Here is a 27,310-nt window from a genome sequence, read left to right as displayed (position 1 = left end):
GCACAGGCACCTGTGTTTGTATATCACAGATTTCCTCTTATACCGAGTTGAACTTTCCTGGCCGTAATGTGTTCTTACAGCATTCGAAGAGGTGAGATTGTTTAATAAGGTGTATAAAAGCACATAAAAATGTATGTTTGTAATGACTTTTTGATCTATTTTAAAGATATTGAACAATTTGACGTTCATGTGGTTGCAGAAGACGACAAAATGGTAAGGCTTGAAAAACCTTGGGTATTGAGTTTTTTTGCTTTAATTGAAAATTTAAACATCTCTAATTTTAATTACTGTTTTTTAGTTTTACATGTGGGCGACACAAAATATATTGAAGAAAGTATTGATAGTAGAGCAAGTCATGCAGCTAACCACAAAGCTGATAGAAAAACCTGTATACCGTGTAATCAGTGAGGAAAGTTACTTCATTTATTGTTTTTTGTTTGTTGCTGAATATGTCTCTATGTTAGAAGTAAACAGTGTATATACATTTTTAAGCCATTTAAAATATTTGCAGAGTCACCTTCCTAACTTTGCCTTTTGGGAGTGTGTGTCTCTCAGTAAAGGATTCATTTTAAAAACAAGCAAACAAACAAAAGACACAAAACTAAGGTACACTCCAAGTGCTGTGAATGTTCCAATCTCCTTTTCCGCTCATCTCTTCTTCCTATTTTTAACATGAATTTGTCTTCAATAAATTGTAGATGTAAATTGTAGATGTAGACTTACTGTTAATAAACATACATCTAATATAGTAAAGAATTGCGTCACGAAAGCCAGGGTTTTGCTTTATGGAGACAAATGTAGGCCTGGAATGAAAGAGTTAAGGTCCTGATTCTCAGTCACTTTAAAATCTTTCGTGGCTTTCTCAAAGTTTGTAATTGATTTTAAAGCAGATGGGTTTTAGATGCTAGACTACAGCAGTGGAGTAAAGACTAAGAGTGTAATCAGAAAAAACCAGATCAAATTGATGTCCTTTGGACGAACAGATTTGTTTTGGTTGACATGAAATCTCCTTCCGTCTTTTAAGAGTGAATTAATACAATTCCAAGAGTTTTCCACAATTCTAGTCCTTTCCCTGCTGCTGGTACCCTCCATCATGTGTCTGAGACTTTGGACAGAAATCTTTTTTTGGAACAAACGCATTTTCCTTCAGTAGTTCATGTAGCTGGTTCTGAACTGTCTGTGGTATTTCACTCCTCTCCCCTTCTCTATGATGAATAGTGCCATCTGTTTTGCTGTGTTCACTTTGAGCAGCTTAAGTGGTGGATTTCTTGCAAGCAAGGAAATCTCAAACAAAATATTTGATACTAAGCGTACCCTGAAAACTGTGCTTCTGATCTCTTTAAACTGAGCACCCTGCACACAACAAAGGTGGACTTGGTGCAGCTAACAGCATATTCCCTCCGAGCATCTCAGTATTTGTACCTCTTCTGTTATTGCTTTTCTCTTTAAAGCACAGACTGTGCCTAATTGTTATATAACCTTCTTTGACAACTTCTAATGTTCTTTCCCTTGAGGTGATTCAAAACTCAGGTCAGCTTCCAAGAGCCAGAGTTGCAGATGATCTCATTTGGGCACAATGGGATATGATGGAACAAAGGCTCTTCTACATTGTTCCAAAGGTGAGATGAAAGTCACTCGAGTAGTTTTTGTTCCTGACTGTCTCATGACAGTAAAGTTTTGAGTGTGTGGGGTAATAATAGCGTTTCCCATTATAGTAGTCTGTCTTGTTCCTACCTCAAATAACCTAAAGCAAAAGCCAGACTTGCCGTAACTGCTGTTTACGCATAGTAAAGTGGAAGATGGCTGGTGGTCTTAGTGCTTTCTGTAAAAAAGGGTGGGTTTGTTAGGTTTTCTGGCTGTAAAAAGTTCTTTTATTCAAAAGGATCTAAATCTACAAAAAACTGTCATGAGAATTCACACCTAGAAAGTATGTTGTACACAGACTTACCGAGTGACCAAATGAGGGCAGGTTCTTGGCTAGAAATGCTGAAACTCTGTGTTTGGCTTTTTTTTTGTCTGAGGGACTATTTGCACTTGATGTATTCTACGTAAAAGAAAACTGATTTTTCTTAACTCTTCTTAGCCACCAAAAAAATATGAGTGTTAGGAAATAACAGGAAGTGAACTGTGATGGAGAAACATAATCCTGTTTTTGTTTCTGAGATACCCTTTCTGAACTGACCAAAATAAGATACAATTCCTTTTGCCATACAGGTAGTTAGTTATGAAAATGATTTTTTAACTTTCTGAAATGTGTGTGTGTATGTGTGACATGTAATGCTGTGCTTCAAGTGAGGGCCCACGCAATTATAGATGATTGGCAGATAATGTTCTGGGACAGGAAGGAAGCATGTCATGGTGCTATTGTGGGGGGTTATATGTGGTTTTTAAAGTTGTCTTTTGTCCCCTAACTTCTGCATATCTGTTAGCAAAGCAGGTTGAGGGTGGAGAACGGTGTGAAGTATCCAGTACTTTTCAGTCTATATGATATGCTTTCTATTTTACCAGTTACAAAACACATCCTCTTAATTCCAGGAATCAACGAGTACTTTAAAATGTGTCCAGTTTTATCCTGATGAAAATTTTAACTCAGTAGTAAGTCATGAGTATTTTATTATACAATGGTTTTGTGTGGGGTGTAATTATGTGTTCCAGGCACTGATACAGAGATCTGTTTCAGTGTCTTTTATTACCGGAATTTTTGCAGAGGTAAACTAGGTTTTGTTTTTCTGTTCGGGGTTTTTTTTTTTTTTTTTCATGGTATTCTTTTAAAGAATATATTCAGATTCAGCTTGTGCCATGGTAAGGTAACTTCTGTGGAATTGCACAGATATTGACCTAGAAGTACGTGATGTTCATAGTTCATAACATTATACTGATCTTATACTCAAATATTGAAAAGCAGGGTTATCAAATGCACTAGACAAAGAAGCCATGTACTGATTTTATGTCAGTTTTAAGTGAGACAGGAAAATCTGTTGCATCCAAAATACAGAGAACAAAAAATTACAACTGTTGAACATGTAATTGTTATTAGACTTTTGTCCCAGTGACTGAAATTTACTCTAATGCAGGGTTAAACATATTGTGATTTCTTTTCTTTTTTTTTTAAAGAAGCTATTTTATGTTTTTTTTTTTGGGTGACTGTGTAAGGATTAGAAGAGGATAGATAAACTGTTAAAATGTTGAATCTGGTGAAATGTGAGTTTGACACATTTTACTAGTCTGAAATATTAAGTCACTAAGTAATAGGTTTGTTTTTTGTTTTGGTTAACAGCTGGAATCACACCTGGATATTTCTGTAAATGACACACAATTAAAGTAAGTTTTAATGATTTGTTTTGCTTTCCTTTTAATATATAGGATAATGTTTTACAAACCTAAGTGACACTTGTCCAAACCACAGTATCTTTGTTTTCAGTTGCCTACATGGTACTGGAACATAAGATTAATCTGAACATAGTGTCCAAACCTCCAGTTTGTTTAATTTTCATCAGGGTCAACTGTAAAATGTAATTTAATCCTTGACTGCTTTTTGGTGCCATTTTAAAAAATTATTTGTCTGAAGAGCTAGCTATAGATTAAACCATCCTTCCTCTGAGTATTCTGTACCTATTTAAATTAATGTGTTTTAATCTTGGGCATGTTGTAGTGGTGATGTCAAAATTCCTATTGAGGGAAGCTCTCAATTTTTAATTGCTGTTACATGTTTTACTGGGCAGTTAACCGGGTCAGTAGCTCCTTTTTATAGTCTATGAGACACTGCCTGTACCCTTTTCTCCTCCAGCATCCTATTTCCAGGCAGCCTGCACTTTCAAAGGCTAAGATTCATGTGATTTTTATCTGTATCTACTGTGTACATGACTGCATCTGAGCCTGTGTCCTTAAGGCTCCCTAATAATTGAGGAAAAAATAGTCAGGATGGCCTGACTCTCTGTCATAATTCATTTCATCCTCATCTATCTACAGTAAGTTGAATTTACATTCCAAAAGGGCCTGTTTCTCTTTGTGAATAAAAAGGGAGGCCAAAGCCTATCTGTCAGATACCGATAACTGAAAGCAGTTGAGTTCCGCCCTGCCCAGAATGTGGCTCTCACAGAGTCTTAGTGCTATGCAGAAGGCTCAGTGTGGTGCTCCTGCATGTGCAGGTTGCCCTAAATGGACAGTGTATACTCTTGCAGTTAGTACTGAAAAAGTCCAACTCTTGTAAGAGCTTCAATGCTTTTTTTTTTTTTTTTTTTTTTAAAATTATTGCAGAGGACCTAGGGGAAAATTCCTACAGGATCAAATTGCTTTCTGGAAAAAAAGCCCAATCACAAAAAGGCCAATGCAGACGGACTGCAATCTTCTGTTGCATGTTCTGCCTGTCAAAAATAGGACTTGTAGATTTTAAAGAGATGTAAAACCATTAAAACACAGGCAGCATGACACTGAAAAAGAATGTCATGGTAAACAAGTTCCATGCGAGTGTGATTTTTGTGCTTTCCTTTTCAAGTATTTCCGCTGAAATTAGCGTGCCTAGTTGCAGATTATAATGTGGCTTTATAGACATAGGAATGGTAGAGTTAGACTACAAAGCCTTTGAGTTCTCAGGTATGATGAATGTTTGGATTTTCAGTACTTCATCAGAGCTTACTTTCACTTTAAATATAGGTGTAGTTGGGCTATGCTGCTGTAAGTGAATATGAAGTTTGCAGTGTAATCAGGACTGTTGGTTTCTGGTAACAATGTGTAGTCTTGGAATTTTAATTTCTGACAGCATTGACAGATTGGTTAACACCTAATTTAATTTGCATTACAGAACATTTGATTGTAATTTAATTAGTATGTTTTGATTACATAGTGACTGTTCTCATGATCTTTGTGTTGTGATGAATCTCTGTAGATGAAGTGATTTATTAAGTGATCTTTATTTGCTCATAGGCTTGTGAATTTTGGATATGATTACTGTCAAGACCAAGATGTTGCATCTAAATATTTGAATCTTCAGGTTTTTACAAGTAAAGAAGGTAATGAATAAATACAAGTATTGTCAAAATCATCTCCACTAGTAATTACCATGCAGTGCAGCCATAACTCATTATTAAATTTCTTCTTAAGACATATATATTTGTACTTTTTGTGTGGTTCATTTTTTTGTATTAGTGTAAGACTTTTATTCCTTTAGAATATTTGTCAGGTGACTGTGAGGAGAGGGAGAAGGCACTATTTTTCATATTAAGTTTTTTTACCCTCTGAAAGCTGCATTCCAAGTTAAGCTGAAGAGTACCTAGGGTTTTATATATCAACACCAACAATAAATCAGTCACCCAGAAATTTTCTGGTAGCCCAACTTCAGAGAAATGGTATCATGCACTCATGCGGTGAAATATCTCAGTCTAAGCACACTGTAGCATTTTCTGCTGGTTTCAGAACACAGGTGGTACCAAAGCATGGTTGTGTGTTACATTAAAGCAATTTAGTGTTAAAGCTGAACAAAAATGTGTTAGAAAGTAAATTCAAGGAAGGTTTTGGCTAGGTCTGTTGTCTGGGCATCTGACAGTGTATAATTGTATTACAGAGCGGACATGTGTAAGTGGAGCATGTGCAATACAGATTCTAAAAGCTTCATTATTGGTGTTAGTATGTGATACCTGGAAGGTCCGAGTATGTGATACTTAAGTGTTTAGTATATGTATAATTCCTTAAACTTAAACCAAAAATGTTCCTTAAACCTTTAGGATTTAGGAGTCTCCCTGTATCCTAATGCATGCCATGAGATTTTTTTTTTTAATTAAAAACTGGTCTCAAGAAGCATCTGTTCATCAGAGATGCCTGCATTTTCAGCTTCTAAATTAGACCATACTGCCAAGCAGAGATGTTATCTGATTAACCTTTGAATAGTCTACAGAGTTGTAGAGGGATATAATCTTTTGCAGAAGTGGCTTTACATGTCACTTCTTCAGGTGTGCTGTATGCACACAGGTGAATTGCTGAGGTTTTTGCCAGTTGTGTTGAAATGACCATTAATGTAAATCAAGTGAAATACAGTTTCCTTACATGGATTTTTTTTCTTACCAAAGCAGACAGCTCACAGAGGGAAAGAATTAGAGAATTAGAAATAAAAGAAAGTGAAGTTTCTATCTACCAAATGTAGATTAGGCTACTTTTTCTCTGTTAACAAGACAGACGGCTACTTATACAAACAGCCTGTCCAATAATGGAAAATACTATTGATTTGTATATATATATATCCTTTTAAACATATACTTCTCTAGGGTTTGTTCAGATTGAATCACCTCCTTTTACTTCAGGATGAAATTCAGTCTTTCTCCAACAAGACTGTTGTTCAGTTACCCTGAGGTAAAATGTTCTTTTCCATCTGGCAACACAGTGTTTAAGTTTGGTGTGGAACCTTTCACATGCACTTTTCATTGCGCTTAATGTAAAACACATAATTTGATGATTAAACTTACTAAATGAGATTATAGTATGTGGCTTTTCACTGAATGTTGTTTGAAACTGAGGATTACTTTGCACAACCTGTTTTGAGTAACTAACAGTTTGGAGCAAATGGTTTTGGCACTGAGACCATATTTAGTTGTCAGAGAACACTGTGGGTAATCACACTAAAGTTCTCTTTTGTGCCTCTTGTTTGTGGTGATTTACAAAACTGGACTACAAGCTCTTTGGGGCACAGACTGTGCCTTCTGTGGAACTGTTGGCATGCTTGAAATATTAATGCAGATATCCCTATTTGTACCATTCGGACATCTCTGGCAAAGAATAATTGGCATCACTTCAAAATGGAATATTCCATGCAACTTCCCATTTAATAAAACTGTTATTGACTACTGCCAATCTGAAGTCTGGATGAAATCACTCTTCCTTTCTCAAGCTTCCGCAGTAGAAGAAAAGTAGCCCTGTTCCTTATACTCAGCAGAGACAAAATGCCTCCAGATAAAAACCCCTATGTACTTCTAAATTAGCTGAGATCAAGTAGTTATAGTCTCAGAATTAACTTTGCATGTCCAGAATTCAGTGGTTATTTAAACAACACCGGACTGTTAGGTTTTCTTAGCACTTTAGAAGTACTTTTCAGTTAAATTTGCTCAGTATTAAAAAAATGCAGGCAGTGAGATGACATAAACCCTGGATTACCATCACCTAATTTTACCGGCCTAAAAGTTAATCTGGACTATATTTATAGAAATAGACATCTCCAGAGGATGATTGCTTCTATGCGTAATTCTTCATTTGCTGTATAGGTGTCTAAATGAGAGGTGTTTGGATGGCTGAAGTTACGTGAGGCAAGTTGCTCTTAAGCCAGTACAACTAGACAAAATGCCCTGGTGCAATGCTGTATTTGAATTGTGACACTCAGATGCCGTGGTGAGGTGTAGGCACAGCCTTACGTCTTGTGCTTCTGCATGAACAGAAAGGAGGAATTTGAACTTAAAGTTTCCTAGTGAAAACTTCATGTATTCATAAATGACTCTTAAAATTTCAGTATTATGATTTTTATTTATCAAGTGACAGAGTTGTAATTGTTGTTCCCCTATTTCTGCTGAAAGTAGAAACTCGCTGTTACCCTGTATGAGTAGAACTTAGTTTTAAATGCTTCCTTTTTTTACTTTGTTGTGGTTGAGATCTTTTTTCTCTTTCATTTCTGAAAAGGTAGGAGTCCATCCAAGTATATCTTCATGTGAATCTTCTCACCTTGTGGCATTTAGCTACAGCTCTTACTGTTTGCAAACGATTTTGAAATGGACAGTGTCGAAGACCTGGTTCTGCCTCCACATGAAACACCAGTTAGGTGCAGTAGGGTTACAAGCTTTCCCTTCATCAGCACAACCCAGATCTAATTTGCAGAGAGCGCTGGTAAGGGTAGGAAAGGAATTTGTCCTATATTCTCAGTCTCTGGCTGCTTTAATGGAATTGCCAAGATGGTATCAGATGCAACATTGCTTGGACACTTGCTGATCAGAGACTGTCATGTTTCTAGCTGTATTAATGCAGCACCATTCGATATTTTCAATATCAATTGAAATCAATTGATCCCAATCAAGTTGAACACAATTTGATAATGATATGTTATTCATAGTTCAGTTTGACATTTGTGCCAGCATCCTAAACTTGAAAGAGGCACATCCTATTAATAGTCCCCCATAACACTGTTTTCATGATCGGCTTGCATATGTTACCCACTGACACTTCAGTCTGAACAGACTCACTTGCATGTTGCGTATTTACAGAACAGTGTATATACTAGCCTCCAGCATACAAGGACGAAATTTGCAGTTTTGGAAGGGAGCAGTTGATAATAAAACAGCATTGTGGGTTGCTGGAGCTTTTCCAGTCTTCCGCATGAGTCCTGATGCTGCTACTTTAAAAATTATGTGTGCTCTGAAAGATGCCAAGTGCTCTGGCAAAATGCCCTGTCTGTTGTCTAAATGACTCAAATATAAAAAAAAAAGTGTAGCAAACAACATTCAATCAGCTAAGAATAAGCAGAAAAAAATTTGCATCTCAAAAGAAAACGTTTACCTTTCCCCGAAGTGTGAAATGCCTCGGCCATATCTGTATCACAGCTATGGGTCAGCCTTGTGGTCTGAGGTACAAGGCCCTTAACCAAGTAAAATACCTTGGTAGATGTGCTTTTTTTGTACTTGTGCTTTTTCAACACTGTGCCTTCTTTTCTGTACCTTGTGTACATAAACCTTTATTTTGTGCCTTTTTTTGTATACCTGGTCTACCTAAACCTTTACGTTTTTATAGAACAGTATCTGTATTAATATTATATTTTTTTGAAGTGGTAAACTTTCAATAAAGGTAAAAGGTGAATGGTCATAGTTGTGGCCCAGATTTCCCAACTGTAGTGGGATAATGTGCTTTGGAAGCTGTTTCTAACGTGAATGCCAAAGCAGCTTGCCAAAGCATCAGAGTAAGTGGATTAAAGTTTTTGTAAGAGATGGAGGGAGGTCTATCGTCCAGTGGAGTCAAAACAGTATCAGTCTGATTTAGAATGAGGCTGGGGGCGGGGAGCACAGAGTACCTTGGTTGAAATAAGCTTGTGCCAAGGACTGACTTTTCTCCTAAAAAAGGAATTAACAGCTCTTTGGGTGGGAAAGGGGAGAAGTGACTATCATTTATCATTTCTAGCGTGAGAAAGCTCTAGTAGTGCATCGTGCTGCTGCCAATATGAAATTACTTAGAAAGCAAACAAACTGCATTCTGCTTTGTTGTTCTGTGCGGATTTGACTGTCCCTGAACAGAAGATATCTAGAGATTGAGGCAGTCTCTGGAGAGAAAAGCTTGATCAGTTTCCTGGCTGCTAGCATGATTTCTACTGGGAAAGGCTAAAAATGTACTTCTCCTGAAGAGAAGAACTGGCTGTGTCAGAACTCAGGTTTCCATTGTGCAACATAACCTCCTCTGGTCTCTCTTTTGGTTTGACTAGGCAAATGATGGTTAGAGATATGTAATACATATTTCTGTAACATTTAACTTTTTTGAGAGATTATTTTTAGTTACTAATTTGACACAGTCTTGCTTTAGTTTTGTGCAGTATAAAGATGTCTAGGTATTCAGGTGGACAAGTGAATTTTCTTTTCCTTTTTTGTCTTTTTAGGAGGCTTGTGTGTGTGTTATAGTCTAGCTTCTGATATTCCTGATGAAATAATGTACTCCATATATTTTTTACATAAAGGTAAGATTAACCTGTTAAGTTATGCTTTATTTTGGAGAATGTCACTTTGCTGAAAGAGTCACCGAATGCCTTGCAAAACAAATAAATACCGAAGTCTGCAGACAATAAACTACTGTGGCTGGTGTTTAAAGACAGCAGCTGCCTTTAGCTGCAAATTTGACTTTCCTGTTGTAGACTTCCTGCCTGACGCTGAAGGAGTAGCTTCAAACCACTGGCCTCGTGTGTGGCTATTAGTTTGGTCCCATATTTCTAGCCAGACTTTCCGGCATGCTGAGCACAAACATCAGTGAAATCTGTGGGAGCTTGCAGGTGTGTTGTACTTACGCATTCAGGAATTTTTATGGGAAATAGAGCCAACAGCTCTTAGCTTGAATGTCATTTAGAGATTCAGTTCTACATGTCATTTTCACAGCAGGAGAGGTGCAACACCCACTGACTGTAGGAATAGTTGCTGTGTAAGTGGTGCTCCGGCTCTTAAATTAAGACATATGTTTTTTTTCTTGGAAAGAATAAAGAACACTATTCTGATCAGAATAAAATTTGTCATTAGCAAGATCTTTCTTGTTTGATACATGGAGGAGGGAGGCAAATTCTTTCTCAGTTGAGAATCTGCATCGTATGGAGTAACCGTGCTCGAGTGGACAACATACCTTTTTTAAGTGTTTGCTTTCTTGTGTCAGGAAACTTTTCATATGTCAGAGCTGCACTAACTTGTTGCTTTGCTGCTGGAACATTGTTGGATTGAATGAACTGAATTTTTGTGCTCTTGAAGGCACTAACAAATTGGAGAAGTCTGTTCTAGGTGTGGCAGCATTCTGCATTGTACTGCCATGAAGGGCTGATTTCCCCAGATATACTTGATGTGCAGCTGAAGGGTGCTTTGCTGCTTGGAGCCAACCATGGCCCTTGTACATCCCTATCTGCACCAGGAAGAAAGTGAGGGTAAATATGGTAATATTGACCAGCTGCATCTGAAATGACCATGGAATGGAGTTGTTTGGTGCAAAGCTGGTTGTGGATTCGTGTAAGATTCATCAGTCATACAAGAGAATTCTAAGACTGGTCCTGAGATGACTTACAGAAGCAGCGGTATATCAGGTCCATAAGCCACATTTTGGACACATATAAGGAGTTCAGTCTGTGCTGCGGCATCTGTAAACTTGGAAGGAAGCTTCCTGCCCCCTGTTAAAGCAGTCACTTGATGTAGCATAAACACAAAAGTCATGATGTTGCAGGTATACTCTACAGTGCTGGTATTAGCTTGTGTGTGTTTGCATTAGCACGTAGCAGGGTGGCGATGATGAGTATACTGACTCATTACAAGCAAACTTCAGTCAGTATCTTGTGTGAAAAACTATTTGGTTTAGCTACTCCTTCATCTGTAGTGGTCCTGTTGGTCTTGGAAGTCTAATTTTTCTCTTTTTGCAGCATGGATAAATCATACCGCTCTGCTAGGGTCAGTTATCAAAGTCCTGGATGAGTGGCTCATGTTCTACTGTTTTTTGTTGGTGGTCCTGTAAATTGTGGATCTATTGTCTTATCTTGAATTTTCATGCAGTATTAAGTAGCATTCTGACCATGACACCATTCAGCTTTTAGGCTACTGCAACATGGGCATTTGGAGGCTGATCATTGTCTCCTTAGTTATTTTAATCTTCAGCTTTTCTCAGCGATTGAGGAAGTATGAGGGCTCTGTGTCATTCTGACTGGATGCTAGAAGAAGTATGGTGCAAGTCTAGAATAAAATAACAGCTGTGCTGATGCAAAGCCCATGCAAACACAGCAGATCTGAAATTAGCCTATGTTTAAACGGAGCTGAACTAAATTACAGGAATAGGGCATGCAGATAAACAAACTGGAAATTCTTTAAAGCAGTTGAAAGACCACCAAAGTGTGAAGCACAGCTACATAAAGGATTTGTGTCTGTATTTTATTTTTTTCTTTGGGGGGAGGTGTTTTTACACAAGCTTGCTCTGGGATGGAATGCTTCTTTAAACACAAACATAGGCTGTGCAGTGCATGGCCAGTTTCCGCATACTAAAGAACTGCATTGTGTGGGTGCAGGTCTACTTAGTATGCAGCAACTCTGTTTAGGGTGAAGTAAATCTGTCTGTGCAGACAGGCCCGTAAAACAGTGTAACATATCCCTGGTTGGGTGTATTGGCACTGCTGAAGTTCCTAGCTGTGAAGTCATATTTGGCTTGTAACAGATGGTGTTTATTGTTTGGGATTTTAAAAAGTATTATTTTTCCCCAGGTTACAGCAAAACTTTTAAAGTTTCTCTAGAAAGAACAGAATCTCATCAATTGAAGGAAGTGGCTTTTATGAATCTTGGTAGGTTACTTGTGTTACTTCCCTGAGTGACTGCCATTCTCTGTCCCCTGTAGGAAGACAAACGGCTAACCCTTCTCTAGAAGGAAAGGGTTTTTTTTTCTTGACTTTAAGTAGTTGTGTTATTTTGCTGCCTTTTTTTTTTTCCCCTTAACTTCTATATTTGGCATTTGATACTGCAAGACCTCACTATTAGTAAGCAACTTCCTCTGAAATTGCCTCAGAATCTGATCTGGAGATCAGCTGCTGAGTTCATGAGTGTCTCAAGCCTCTTGAATCCTCCCCTGGAAAGTCAAACGTATTGCTAGTGTTTCCTGTGTTAATACAACAGCAGCTTTTAATTAACTCCTTTTATACTTCCTAGATATAATCAATTCCATCAGAGAGAAGTAGGCCAAGATGAGAATCATGTGAAACAGCCTTTTAAAGCAAATAAGTGAACAAGTGCTAAACTGACCACTGTTTTTTCTTTAAATAGACTATTATGTGGCTGCTTATTTGCCTGGCCAGTTCCTGCACCTCCTGAATATTCAGCATCCTGACCTGCTGTGCTATAGTTTATTTCTGACAGGTATAGTAAGACTGCTGCTTGAAGTAATTTTATTATTGTAGTGAAAACTTGTTCAAATCTCTTTACGTGAAAGTTGTATTTCTCAAAGTTTGATTTATTGCACAGTGTTCTGAAGAAGAGAGAGAGATTGAGAAAATAGGAATGGCATTTTTTGACACTTTCCATTTCCATTTTAAAAAAAGTATCTGAAGTGACACTTCATACTTCATCTGTTACGTATTTCTATCTTGTTACGAAATGGAAAAAAGACCTTTCACTGAATTTGAAATTCTCTGCCTTGGTTTCATAGTTTTCTTTCCCCCATCTTTGCACGTGTTTCTCCGTCCTCCACTGTTCTCAAATTTCACATGGAGATGTAAATTTGATTTTACATTTCCTTCCTCCAATTGAGTTGCTCTAAATGTGTGTGTTTGGAGGGTGTGGGGAGAGGAAATCTGTGTTTCCTTCACCTGATCAGGCTGATGCAATTTGATTTAGAGTCTCATCTGAGAGGCATGTTATTTCTTTTCCAACAAACATGTCTTTATGGGAAGTGGGTTATTTTTGGAAGTGGGGGGCCTTTGTTTGAAAACAAAAATCTGTTCTTCTGACTGGGTGAAGGAGAGGTAAGTAGTGGGAACTGGTGCAGAGGCAGCGTCACAGGAAGCTAATACCTGTTGTATATACATAATGAAATACTGTTCTGCTAGAAATGAGTGGAAAGCATCACTGCTGTTTGGTGGGCCTGAATTCTCTGATGCAAAGGGTCTGGAATCCTGCTGAACTGTGGTGGTGAACCTTAGTACTAGCATAAATACAGGGATTTTGATCTGATGCTTCAATAAGTAATCATAGAGCAGAACCTTGCCATTCTGGTGACTGGGGTTGATGGTAAGAGATCCACCAATACAAGTTTGTATTATGATTCTGCATGTGAGCAGTTCTGAACAGTACCAGTGTGCTTAGGTTCTAATTCTAGTGTTGAATCTCTCTTACTAGCTTATGCCCTTCTCTGTTCTGTCATGTATACTCTGATTTGTCCTATGACGGCATTGTGAGCCTCAAATCCGTACACCTTCTCTGCTTTAGCAGTACGGAAGGAGAGAACGGAGTGTGAACTCAGTTCCTCATTTACTTCCTTTATCCAGCCAGCACCATTCCTCCTCCTCTTCAGCGTAATACCAGGGCAGCTAGTACAAGAGGCAGACTGTTTCTTACTGCTGGGGACCTGGGTGTCTTAAGAGAAATACTGGTAGTAGCCAAATTTTTTCTTCTTAGTCCTTTTTATTCTCAAACCAATGTTCTTCAGGTGAGGCTGCAAGAATTGACAAGTTGCAAAACTGCTCCATCCGATCCCCGGTCACATCAACAGTCTTGGATTGCCACGTAGGAAGTATGTATGCCATGAGCATCAGTGACAGTGCCTTACTACAGTTCCTGCAGAACAGCAAACGAGACAGCGAGAGACTAGCAGCTCTACATTGTGCTCTGTTGCACTTCCGACATATGGAAGACTTGGAAATGCAGGTGGGAAAAGTTTTTCAGTGATTGATGTCCTATACAAAGCAGGGTTAGGGCATGAATGGTATCAGCCAAAGAAGAAAAGTCCCGATAAACGTTTTGGCAGTGCAAGAGGCTCCTCAGCTGGGCTGCCCAAACTGCTTTATTGGTCAAGGCTGTCCTGAAAACATTTCTCTCTGTATCACTACTTCATGCAAAGTGTTACTACCAAAAACAAAGGTTCTATAGTCTCTTAAAACACGTGCTTAAACAGAGAGATGTGACAAAACTTCTCTGTTCTCATTCTGACAGGTTATTTGGTGGATTTCTGAGAATCTGTCAACATGTCATTCTTTTGACCCCATTCAAGAATTTATCATTGGTAGGTGTTTCTTTTTTTTTCCTGCATACCCTGGCTGTGACTTAAGGCAAAGCCACAAACTGACTCTCTTTCCAAACTTTTTGGTTATGATTTTATGTTAAGTCACCTGCATTTTGTGGTGTTAGAGACAGTATCAGTAGTTTAGGAGATACATAGAATCATTAAGGTTGGAAAAGACCTCTAGGATCATCAAGTCCAACCGTCAACCCAACACCACCATGTCTCCTAAACCATGCCCTGAAGTGCCACGTCTACATGTTTTTTGAACACCTCTAGGGATGGTGACTCCACCTCCTCTCTGGGCAAATATAGATAATAGATCTATAGGTCTATAGATCTCTCAACATCAGATTGGCAGTAAAACTTTTCAAAAGAATTCTTCTGTCTAGTAGGACAAATAGATGTATTGGTATGTTTCATAGAATCATAGAATGCCCTGAGTTGGAAGGGACCCACAAGAATCATAGAGTTCAACTCCTGTCCCTGCACAGGACAACCACAAATTCACACCATGTCTCTGAGGGTGTTGTCCAAGTGCTTCTTGGGTAGCGTCAGGCTTGGTGCTGTGATGCCTCCCTGGGGAGCCTGTTCCAGGGCTCCACCACCCTCTGGGAGAAGAAACTTTTCCTAATACCCAACCTAACCCTTCCCTGACACATCCTCTTGCCATTCCCTCGGGTCCTATCATCGGTCACATGAGAGAAGAGTTCAGCGCCTGTCCCTCCTCCTCCCCTTGGGAGGGAGCTGCAGGCCGCGATGAGGGCTGCCCTCGGCCTCCTCTCTTCCAGGCTGAACAAACCAAGTGACTTTAGCTGCTCCTCATACAGTTTCTCCCCTAAACCCTTCACCAACTTTGTGGCCCTTCTCTGGACACACTCTAGTAGCTTTACATCCTTAATGCACTGTGGTGCCCAACACTGCCCACAGCACTCGAGGTGAGGCCGCCCCAGCGCAGAGCAGAGCAGGACAGTCCCCTCCCTCGCCCGGCTGCAATGCAGGGCTTGATGCCCCCCAGGGCACGGTTGGCCCTCTTGGCTGCCAGGGCACGCTGTTGGCTCATGTTCAACTTGCTGTTGATCAGAACCCCCAGACCTCTCTCTGTGGGGTTTCTCTCCAGCCTTTTGTTCCCCATTCTGTATGTATATGCAGGGTTGCTGTGCCTCAGTTGTAAAATACGCTTTTTGGATTTTTGGTCACTGGAAAGCAAATTCTCTATCTGGCTCCTGTCTTGGATATCTGGGATATAAATAATTGAGATTGGAGCAGAGGAACATGCCTCCTCTGGCCCAGCCCAAACCAATTTTTTATGAGGATTTGGCATATCATGATATGCTTTTCTAATAGCTGATTCCTCAGCCTAGTCAGTGCTGTGCCCTGAGCCTTTGTACAAAGGACCCCTGCAGTGCTGAGCTGTAGCCAAGTAGCTGACCTGGCCCTGCAGCCATCTGGGCTTCTCTTCCTGCTTTTGTGCACAGAATGGGACCAGTTCCACCATGGAGGAAGCTTTTTCAGAGACAGCAGCAGGATGTGTCCCTAAAAGTGTTAGATAAGGAATTGACTGTGAAGCCTACTCTTGTGTAAGTGATGGTTTATACAATCTTGCCCTTATAAATCTTTTTACATTGCATTCAGCCTCCCTGTACTGCAGAATGTGTCCAGAAACTCTCAACCTGGATAAACTTTTGCCATACACATCACTGCTTGACTGGATTGGGGTAAGATAACAGCTGGTACTTTAATTAATAGCTAGAGGGAGTCTACTTTTTTCTCCTTTAATGCAACCTTTAACTTGAATGCCTTACTTCTTCATAAACATGCTCTAAATCCATATCTGTGCTTTATGCCCATTTTATTTTGTCACCGCAACCTTAGTGGTGTTTTCCATGAGACCTCTTTTATGTCAAAAAATAAAAGCATTTATAAAACAAGAACAGCTGCTATAATGGAACAGATTATTAAATAGCTCAGTTTTCATAATGAGGTATTAATTTATTACTTATCATATGAGGTTTATAATGAATACAAAATATATTTAACCAGCAAAATCTTGCAGTTATTTCCAAGGCAAACAGTATCAGTAGGGTTAAGATTTATGGGTAAGTTTGCAGAAGTAATATAACTTCAGACAAGACCCTACAGTTAGGGCAAATAGCTTGTTTTAATTTCTCTGATCTGACACCATTCTAATATGTTGTCTTTTTTTAAAATGAGATGAATGAGAGAAACATCTTCCGTGTTTCTTTTTGGCAAAAATGAATGTACAATTTTGGCTAGCTAGATAGTTTCGCAAAGGAAATGGGTAATGGAGAGTCACTTAGATACTCAAACAGCCCCATGTTTTATTCTAAATTATTTATATTCTTCTGATTTGTCTGTATTTATAGATTATTCCTGGAGTAACATGTGCAACAGACATTATTTCTCTACCTGTATTAGAGGTAAGTTCCAGTATAAAACCACATTCATATTTGCAGGTTAGGAGCCTTTTTCTTTTCATGGGGTGAGGGTGTGCTAAATACTGATGAAGCAGTGTCCCCACAGCCCTGTCCAAACATAGGGGAGAACAGAAAATTGCCGTTTGACATGTCTTATGCATTTACTAAAATACCAGCTATTCAGACTGATATTTGCTAGCTCAAAGATGTATTTTTTTCCCTTTTCTGAAAAGAATTCTTCCATTCAGCAGAGACGGTCCTCCGAGAATTAATTCTTGTTAGATTTGATTGATAAACTCTTCATTTTGTGACTTCATTGCCTGGAGGTAAACTTGGCATGACAGACGTGTAGGATTCCTACATATCTCTACATAGACCCACTTTGAGGAATGTTTCATTGTGCTGCCATTGGTACCAGTGGTTCATGACCCTCTTGCTTTGTTTTGTCCAGAGTATGCTGTGATTGCACTGATGTCAGGGCTTTGGCTACCTAAATCTAGACAAATTCCTGCACAGCCTGGAAAAGGCGGTGAGCTGGATGGGGAGAGCACATGCTGTTTGGGTAGGAAATTGTACTTTCCATTGAAAGCACCATGAATGATTCTTCCCATCTTCCCTTCCACTCCCTCAGCTCCAGTTTAGAGAAATACTTGAAATTTTCCTAAGTGTTCCCCTACAAAATCTGAAAGAGGCTTTTAATAAACAGCTTGTTGTGGAGGGCTAATGTGAAGAGTCAGAGCTTGAACCAAACAGTACCAGCAACACATGGGAGTAGACTCTGAGTACATGACAATATTGTTTCACGTAGCACTTTAAAGAGGTGAGCGTCTGTTTCCTCCCCAGTGCTTATGATTAGCTCATAAAGCTTCAGCGTTCACAAAATCTTTTAAAATCTATTAAATTACCCACTCCTCACTCACTCTGCAACTCTGCATCTCAGCTGTGCTGCTAGAGATTCACGTGACTGCTGTCACGGAATCAGGCTTTGCATGGGAAGGCTGCCCTGAGAGCTGGGACACCTGGCAAAATTACATCTTGAGAAAATTTGTTGTGAGATAATCCCTGTAATTCATGGAGGTCAAAATTTGCAGGCCTTTATTTTGTCTGAGATTGAACCTCAAACCCCTGGGGGCAAATGCCTTCAGCAGCTATACTTCCTGATTGTGGAACTCATTTCCTATTTCTGTCTGAAACCTAAACAGATTGAAAAGGTCAGAGTTGAACTAAAGACACATATTTCCTGCTACTTTTGACGCAAAGTGTTCTGACTCTTAAGTGAGGACAAAAATGGTAATATACAGTAAGGTTTAGTGGTTGGCCTCCTTTGTACCACTCCAGTGACACAAACCCACCATAGCTTGAGTTCAGCTGGTCAGTTGGGGTTTCGGTTGATGTGTGTTGTTGACATCACAAGTCAGACCCTGGTGACAAATCTGGTCCTACAATTAGTATTTCTTTTGCAAAGGTTTTATGGTGTTTCACAGAAACAACAGTGAATTGTTGATTTGAGAAGCTTTTTGGAGTTCTCAAGGCCATGAATTGTTGAGAACCTTTGGGAGAGTTATGTCCATATTCACAAAAAATTGTGCTATTTGGGTAACAGGTGCATTTTATCGCTGAACTGTTCAGCAAGAGATAGTGAGAGAGTCTGTGAAAAAGGAGGAACAGTCAGAGTCCAGTTGTCAAAAAGCTTTACATAAGGATTGTAATTAATAAGTGTCTGATTTTTTTTCCTTTTTAAACACAGAAACCAAACTTGAAGGGGTGCGAATAGGCTTGATCAGAAGGGGAGAAGGAAGGGGTAGGAGGAAGAAGGGAAGAAAATAGGAGGTGCTCCAGGAGAAGCATGAAGTTGTGTAGTATGAGCAGTTGTTAGAGAGGATCAGCACAGGAAAAGGCAGCCTCTCCCTCATGCTGTGCTAAGCCACTGGGTAAGGAGTGCAGCTGCCTGTGCAGCTACATAGTTAGTTACATGGCTCTCTGAGTACCTTTGCTGCTGCGAGATGTAGCACTACAGTTCCCAGGGAGAGCACATGTGCCTCTTAAAGGTCATTGGCACCCAGCATCCTTTCAGAGTGCTACAGCAGAGAGAGCTCTCTTTGTCTTCAGTTAAAACAACACTACTTATGGAAGGCTTCATGGGAGCTTTTCATGGATTGCAACCTGGTCAGGTCTTGCTTAGACTTCTGGTAACACAATGTCTTTTAGATGTTCGTGCTTAGGTATTCCTGACTCTCTAGAAATGTCTGCAGAATAAACGCCACCTAAGACAAAGCAGCCTTCTCTTTCTAGTCCTTGCCCTGATGATCCTCAAGAAATAACAGATTTAATTAAAATAATCCTTTATTTTCAACTTTCAACTTTTTAATGAGATCTAATACAGTGCAGGTTTTCAGGGGTGTCTGTGTTTCATTCCAAAGTCTACCACTTCCTGTTACAGACTCACTATATGAAAGAAGCTCTCTGTCTTGCTTCCCCCGCCCCTCCCCGCCACATATCAAACAAAATCCAGTGTGGCCTGGATGCAATTTTGCAGTGGTGGTGCTGTCGCAGTTACATAAATTGGTCACTAGATGATACCCTTATGCTATAGTCTTGGAATTTCTCTGATTTCATATTGGTAACATTTAGGCAACATACTGCAGTAGTAGGTTGCAGATACTGTTAGTTAGCTCCAGCAGGGTGAACATATGGTACCATATGCAGTCCTAGTTTCCAGCTGCTAAATATAACTAACAAGAAGCAAAAAGGAGATTTATTTTTCCCTGCTGAAGCTACAACAATAAAGCAACAATCAGCACTGGCAGCAAGAGGGAAGTGGCTGGCAGGATTGAGTCTGCAATTTATTTGCCTCAGCAAATCGTAATTTATAGTAGGAAGTGGTTTTAAAGGCTTCTGATGTTTTCTTCTAAAGTTATTGTAGAGAAGTAGGGGAGCAAGAGCAAAATCAGACACGTTAATGCAAGATGGAGGAATATTGTGAATTCAAACTTACTTTCCTTCAAATGCCACTACTGTAATGTCTGTATGGGAAGGTAAATGTATATAAAGAAGGGCAAGAACAGCTAGTACTATCTCTTGTTTCTTAAAACTGCCAAAAAGAATTGTCTTAATCTCATCTCTTCCTCAGCAACAATCACATCACTCCCCTTTTATAAACAGTGGCTTCAAATCTTTATACCCAGTCCAAGAACTAGCTCAGGAAACCAGTGTGTGTGTGTTTGGTTTTTTTTCCTCCTGTCTGTTCACAGCTGAGTTTAATTTAATTTCAGTATTAGAGTCAAAATCTTTAGAATTGCTATGGAAATGTTTGGATTTTGTTTCTTTTCTGGGATGAGGCACTGTTACTTGATGTTGGCAAATGGATGTCTGCAATCTAAGTATTAATGCAGCTTGAAAATAGGGGCAGCCTGCAGCTGCTGGGGTCATGGGGGTGTTCCTCTATTTGGAGCTACTAGAAACCCAAATAGGGTTCATTTGACCAAATGTAAACATTTACATCTAAGTCAGTTGCCTAAGGTTCCTTTTACAGTTAGCAGACATCTAGATAATATGGCCACTGTAGTGTGTGGTGCAGTTCTTCCCGTCCCATCCCAAACATCTGAAATAGGTCAGACGAATGATGACCTAGAAGTACTTTCTTCTTCCCAGTGACTTAAAAGGATCCTAAGGTGGCAAAGTATAGCATTACAGTCATCAAATCTTGACCTCACGTTTAAGTGAGTGTTACCCCTGCTGTCAAATCAAGGAAGGTAAAGTACTGGAAAAAATGGTGTAACTGCTTCTGTTTAACTTTTTTCACTTAGATTGTTATGAAGCTATATTAATCACAGTTTTTTCCAGTCACTCAGTGGGAGGGTGATTAGGTGTTTCTTTAACAGTGCAGCCTGCTAGTCATGCTCTCCCTGCAACACTTTGCAGTTCCAAAACTCCAAAGGCTTCTGGGAGAAACTCAACTCAAACTTGGAGAGCGTGAAGTATGCAGAGCCACACTTACATTACCACAATAATGTGCTCAGGAGGGAATGGCGCAACCTTTCTGAAGAGGTAAATACGTGTGCGCTGATGAAACAGTCTCCAGAGCTGCTTCCGAAGTGGATGTTTTAAAGCCAAACACGGAAGAGTTAGCTTTTTTTTTTCTGGAGGGGGGGTTGCAGGTAAAGAAATGGGAATATGATTATGAGAAGTGCAAAGACTTGCAGTCATTTTACTTATAAGGTGATTGCCTGAAAGTCTTACCCTGTTAAAATAATGTGAGAAACTAAACAAAAGCAGAGTTTGCACGTACCTGCATTTTCATGTAGGTTAGATACGTGCATGGGTGGTTGGAAGGTGGGTTGAAGCCCTGCTGTGCATTATTTCTATCCAGAGGGAGAACCAGCTTCATTTACATCTGCATTTTATCAGGGAGTATTTTAATTGGCCTTCTAGTTTGTTCATTTGGTGATTTTTGTTTGTTTACAAACCAGAGAGAGGAGAGAAGAACCACAGCATATTTGAGGACTATTTTTGAAAATGCCAAAAAGTAGGTACCATTTTCTATTATATTTACCTTTTCTTTTTTTGAAGTATGTTGAAGGATTTAATGTGCTATTTCAGTATTTGATTAGGTATCTGATTAGATATCTTACTTTAAAGAAGATTATCCAGCTGAAAATCAATTATTGGAATCCTTGTAATCACTACAGCACGATCTGAAATAGCCAGGCCTCTAGAGCTAGGGAATTTATGGTAGACACGAAATGTTATTCTTGTGTAACCCAGATAGATTTTTTTTTTTTTTAATTTTTTTTTTAAATGCTATTTAATATCTTTACTAAATGTAGTCACATGTACAGTTCTTGGATTTCTTTAGCCATCTTTGAAAGACCAAAGGGTCGTTTAAGCTTTTTAATGTCCTTATGAAATAGTTCAGAGTAATGCATATGAAAGAAGCTGATTTTTATTTCAAACCCCAGGGTGCTTTCTCATCTGGACACCTGGGACTCTGGTAAGTAAAACTTGTCTTGATGTAGGCCTTAGCAGTAAGGTTTATTAGAATATTTTCATCTAGCTGTTGTGGGCTAAAAATAAATTGCTGTGTGTGTTTTCAGCACTGAAAAGTACAAGGCATTAAGGTGAGCTTTTATTAAATTAGAGGAAAACTTTGACAGTAGTGGTAGGATCATATACTGGCTAAGAAACCTTTGAAAATAAGGTCCCTAGTTTGTATCAGATCTAACATAAGCAGTAAACCTTTGTCTGTCTCAGGATTTGTTCTTCAGGATTTTTCTCCTGCAGCAGAGTATCAATGACACCATGTTACTGTTGACTCTTGTCCACTTCTAGCTGCCTTTGCAACTCTAGAACTTGTGTACAGTAAGAGATTATGGCTGGTGAAATATCATGGTGTAGAGAAAGCAGACGTACTGAATTTCCTGGAGCCTGGAACACATGAGATTTTGTGTTGCTCAGTTCCTCTGTCACAAATAAGTAAAACTGAATTGACTAGTAAATTATGTTCCTGCTGTTCATACATTAGTGCCTTCTGTGTGCCCTGCCCCTGTGTGCTGTTGAATGACGCTGATGTAAGTGCTGCTCGCTCCTTTTATTACAAAGAATTTTCAGTGCATTCATTTCCAGCCCCTAACACCAGCCATCTGCACCACTGCTGGTTATTGCTATGGGCTCTGATTTTGAGGGACCTTGTATCAACTTTGCTAGCCTCAGGTTCGTGTTTTCCAAAGGTGCTTATTGATAAGGAAGACAGATGTTTAACTGTAACTAGAGAATTTCTAGACTGATGCTTATTATTGGCTGTCAGCTATGTAGCGTATCTTCAGGTCCCTTAAAATCAAGCAACATAGATCTTTGTGCTCCTAAGTGGTGCAATAAATGTATCTTGAGGTGAGCAAAGATGGCTGGAAAGAACTTTGTAAAAATTTAGCACTTGGATCTGTAAAATGTTGACTTGATTTTATGCTACATGATGAAATAGGGGATTGTTTTTCTTCCTTTGCTAGTAGACAGGAAGCACTGCTTAGGAAATACAAGGTATTGAACTTCAGTGGGTACTATAACCTCCTTCCATTTAGTTAGAAAAAATGTGTTCTTCTACATAGTGGTCTGCAAGTCTGAATAACAGAAGCAGCCAGACCATGGGAGGGAACCAGGAAAGTGGGTGGTGAATCTGTGGAGTATTTACTTTATGTTTAGTCTTTTTCTTGGAAAACCCATGTAGCTGCTTTGGCTTGTTTGTTTGTAAATGACAAGTTCTAAATAGCATATGCTTTTGCGTTGATGTTACCAGAAGGTTCTCTGAGCCTCTTTGCTCTACTGGATCATGACAATGGGATAACTCTCCCTTAAATATCAAAGAAAAGAGTAATGCAAATGAAATGTAACAGATGTATTCCTCTATGCTCAGTGATAAGCACTTGAGGGAGAATATGGCAGGTACAGGGTTATTTTCCATTCCTCAGTTTTCTTACACAGTCCTTGATTCTTCACTATCTTAGTTCTGTAGGTGAGCAGATCAAACCACAGCTTCTGTTTGTTTCTGTATCTTTCTAAGTACTTTTGAAGCTGGTTGAATTCTCGTGGTATTTCTGTGGCGTCATGTCCTTGAATGATTCTTGCTTTGTTTATTTCAGAGGAAAGGCTAGTACCTCTCTTTCAAGAGGAAGATTATCAGCAGCAGTTACTAATGGGACTGGTATGTGCTTTTGTCACAGTGTGCACTAGAGGACGCACATTCTCAACAAATGTAAAGAGTAAGCTTATAAGTTCCAGTGATGAGTAGAAGCTCACTCAAAGAAGCTATGGGAAAAACATGGTATTTCCTAAGTTTCGGAGTTCATAGTCATGATATCATATCATCTTAACAGGTCATGATACCATAAGGCATCAGGGAAAGCCAGCAATAAATAGTTGATTCATCAAAATGCTTTCTGCATACAACTTTTTGCATACAACTTTTCTTTGGCTAGAAACTGCTATTCCATCCTCCTGGAGTTCATCTTAATCTGTCAGGCATTTTTGGGCTGCTTTACATCCTTAAAACATGTATAGGTTAATTCCCCATCCACTGCTTCCCTCAAAGAGAAGATCACAGATCTTCTTGCTCCTCAGTTTAACACCTTTGATTACTGTCCTTTTACATCTACCTCACTTCTGGGACTACTATGGCTATTCTGAGGTCCCTTTCTCTTTTGCACTGTTTTTACTGATGATCTCCACGGATGATCTACCATCCTTATGCTTCTGGGTAATAAATCCTATCTCAAGTCCCTACCTGTCCTCCCTCTGTCTAAATACCCATCTTTGCTTATCTCTTCTTCTCTTACAATTAAAACCAAATAAAACTTTTCAACATGCACTTGAAGGTCTCAGCACTGCCTCTGTCCCATCTGTCCAAATCTAAGGCAAATTTTAATTCTTTGCAGTCTTGCCCCCTTGTTTGCAAGTTCTACCTCTCATCTCTGAAGCTTCTCTGCATTCCTTCCCTGCAGTTTATTCAGACAGATCCAAAAAGCAGGTCACGACTGTCCTTTGTCTATGCTTTCCTAATACCTGCGTTGCTGTCCTGACATATTGAGATTAATCTCTTTGTAAACTGAGAGAGAGACATATTTTATTTGCCTCAGTTTTCCTCTGAGCTTCAAAACAAATAATGCTTCATAGCAATTCTCAGCAAAGAACTAGCGTGGACTTAAGTTGCAATCAGAAGCTACATGAGGTCAGAGAATATTTCAGAAAGGAGAGGGTAGGGAGTGGCATGGACTGTATGATAACAAACACCTGATTTTAACGACTTCACAATTAATGTTTAACCTATAGTCGCCATTAGTCACTCGGGTTCTTAGGTTCTTGGCTACTACCACAAACTGTACTTCTGCTGGTTTTCTCTGTCGTAAAATTCCTCAGGTTTATTTGTATGTAATAAATACCTATATTCTCAGGATTCAATGTTCATTTTAAAATCCTTCTTTTACCCTGTTCACTTGGCTTGACCCAGAGAGATGTAAGAACTGTAAGCTTATTCTATTAATTGCCATTGAAAGTTTAATTTAGCACTCATTTTGCTGAATTTGCACCAAATGACCATTCTGAATATTCCGATGCACTGTTGAATTTGGTGGACTTGTATGGTAGCTTGGGATCTCACTCTGAACTGGAGCTTTGTGATGCACGTAGTGGAGGCTTTGCATCTTTCTGAAGATGCTGTAATGACACTGAATTGTTGGCTTTTTTTCCTAGATGGTTGCTCAGCTAAAGGATCACCTTATGAGACATCTGCGGTATGTGGGAAAAAAGAAGATTGACCAAATAGTTTTGGATTATGTTGCAAACCTGGTTAGTCTGATTTCATAGTCGCTGTTGTAAGCAAGCATATACTCGTCGGGGGGGAGGGTCTTGGGTAGGTATTGCATTTATATAGCATATGCTTGGTAGGAGGAGATTGTTTTTAGGATGTTTAACAATATTTTGCTGGTTCATATTGTTTACATCAATAAAGGACATAATAATAAAACTCAAATAATATTAAGAGGAGTTGTATTGGTCACTCAGAACACAGAAGAAACAGTTCCCTTTACAGGTTGTACAAATATGGCCTACTCCCAGAAGTGAAAATGTGAACTCAGCATGAAAGTTGAAAGAATGGTCTTTAGATCCTTTTTGTTCCCTGTAGAATACATTGCTGCATGCATTGAATAATGAAAGTGCCATCAGGGAAAATACAAATTAAGAAAAAAAATGTTTCTCTCCAATATGGCCTAAGTAAATCATCACTACTCCTACATACTGACTTTGGGCTTTTTGTGAGTGTAACAGGAGACAGACTTTTGCCTGAAGAAATCTATACAAACTACGGTGAAAACTTGGTTTCCAAATTCTTAATTTTGTGTCTTTCATCCTCTTAAGAGAAACTTCAAAAAAACATGCTGTGTTGTGCACAGAAATTATCTTACCTGGTTTTTTCTGTCTCAACATTAAATGCTTTAAAGCATGGAACGCAGAGTCCACAAGAGCTTGCATGGCAACTAGTAAATCATGTTTTTTGTCTTTGTGCTAGCCCTGTCACCCATTCAGCAGAAACTCCCCATAGTGCTGTTTTCAAGGGATGGAAGTCCCAGGAAACTTTCCTGAGGCTACTGGTGCCTGCATCTTTTCTGAAGTCCTGTGCAAATCAGTTGTGCTGTCGATGTCACAATGTCTCTGAAGCGCTGCAGCTTCCTCTGAGGTTATTGACTCTTCTTTTCAGGCCTTGCTTTATAGCTTGACAAGTTGTTTTGCCGGTAATCGTCAGTCTGTTGTCTGTATCTTCACAGGAAGGGAAGAAAAACTAGTGACTGATTAAAATAGAAACAGTACAGCATGAACCAAAGCTTTGCACCTGAAAACAGTGCTGAAAGAAGCAAAGTGAAATTTTTGTTCTCCTTTCATTAGTTTTCCAGTTATCATTTGTTCATTCTTAATATAAACTAAGATTAAAAATTCTGAAAGCACCTTTGCAGCTTTGATCTGCAAGACAAAATTATTGTAGACTAAATCTTACAATCAAAACAAATCTCAGCTCTCCCCATCAGCAAACTCTTAGCTCTTGGGTTGTTTTTTTTAACATCACCAAAAGCAAGAATTCTGTCCGCTCAATTTACAGACTTCTCGTTCTTGGAAAAACTACTATAAACAAAGATAATATGTCTCTAAAAATTGCTTCCGCCCCCAGGCTGGTGCATCTTGGGTGCTGTTTGGAAATCTTTACAAATTATTTCACTGTCAGGCATGGGTTTCCTCTCATCCTAGTCAGAAACTCTTCAATCTTAAATCTTTCTATACCCTTAATGTTAGGAAGTTCTTCAGGGGAATGAATTGTTTTGATTCTTCCAACAGTTTTCTGTAGCATCAGCAGCATGTAGCTGAGCTACTGAAACTAATGAAAGAGTGCAATGATTTGCTTGTCTGCTTTCATAAAATATTTTTTATTACATTCAGGAGCAAAAGAGTGGCTGAGAATAGGGCTCTGTGGTGTGTAGCCACTGTATAAATCAAGTGCACCGGAAGTCAAAGTAGCTAAGACATGGGAGCGTTAACAGTTCCTTGTAAAACAGCAGGCTAGTGGCTGGTTGCTGTCAGAGGACTGTGTGTATTTGTATACAGAGAAGTAACCTGGGGAAGTGTGAGTGAGATGTCTCAGTGGGAATTCCCTTGTTTCCCAAGGAGGTCTGCAGAGCATGAGTATGTCTGGTTACCGGTTCACAGGCCACCTAGCCTGCAGTAATTGTTTGTATGTCCATATTCTCTCTCCCCTGCAAGGTCTTTATCTTGGCGAAACAGATGCAGAGTAAAGCTCATTCTTTTAATTTCAGCAGGGCAGGGAAGGGAGGAAATAACTTACAGAAGCAGTGTGACATTTGCTGCCCTGACAGCAAATGGAAGAGGAG

At 39.2% G+C, this 27,310-nt stretch overlaps 1 protein-coding gene across 2 annotated transcripts in view; it reads left to right on the top strand.

Moving 5' to 3' along the window:
• GSAP (gamma-secretase activating protein) overlaps positions 1–27,310 on the top strand; it is a 49,204-nt gene that overhangs the window by 12,241 nt on the left and 9,653 nt on the right. For both annotated transcript variants that reach the window (XM_075081452.1, XM_075081453.1), the window contains 17 exons: positions 167–213; positions 1,515–1,619; positions 2,536–2,595; positions 3,278–3,321; positions 4,924–5,009; positions 9,611–9,688; positions 11,945–12,022; positions 12,498–12,590; positions 13,879–14,096; positions 14,382–14,451; positions 16,084–16,166; positions 16,836–16,889; positions 20,808–20,933; positions 21,356–21,411; positions 21,845–21,876; positions 23,519–23,580; positions 25,125–25,220. In XM_075081452.1, the coding sequence (XP_074937553.1) occupies positions 167–213; positions 1,515–1,619; positions 2,536–2,595; positions 3,278–3,321; positions 4,924–5,009; positions 9,611–9,688; positions 11,945–12,022; positions 12,498–12,590; positions 13,879–14,096; positions 14,382–14,451; positions 16,084–16,166; positions 16,836–16,889; positions 20,808–20,933; positions 21,356–21,411; positions 21,845–21,876; positions 23,519–23,580; positions 25,125–25,220 (1,388 nt within the window). The remainder of the gene's footprint in view (positions 1–166; positions 214–1,514; positions 1,620–2,535; positions 2,596–3,277; positions 3,322–4,923; positions 5,010–9,610; positions 9,689–11,944; positions 12,023–12,497; positions 12,591–13,878; positions 14,097–14,381; positions 14,452–16,083; positions 16,167–16,835; positions 16,890–20,807; positions 20,934–21,355; positions 21,412–21,844; positions 21,877–23,518; positions 23,581–25,124; positions 25,221–27,310) is intronic.

The sequence above is a fragment of the Phalacrocorax aristotelis genome, chromosome 1 (assembly GCF_949628215.1).
Source record: "Phalacrocorax aristotelis chromosome 1, bGulAri2.1, whole genome shotgun sequence".
Classification (NCBI taxonomy): domain Eukaryota; kingdom Metazoa; phylum Chordata; class Aves; order Suliformes; family Phalacrocoracidae; genus Phalacrocorax; species Phalacrocorax aristotelis.
Note: the sequence above shows the minus strand (reverse complement) of the source record. Positions and strands in the feature narration are given on the sequence as shown.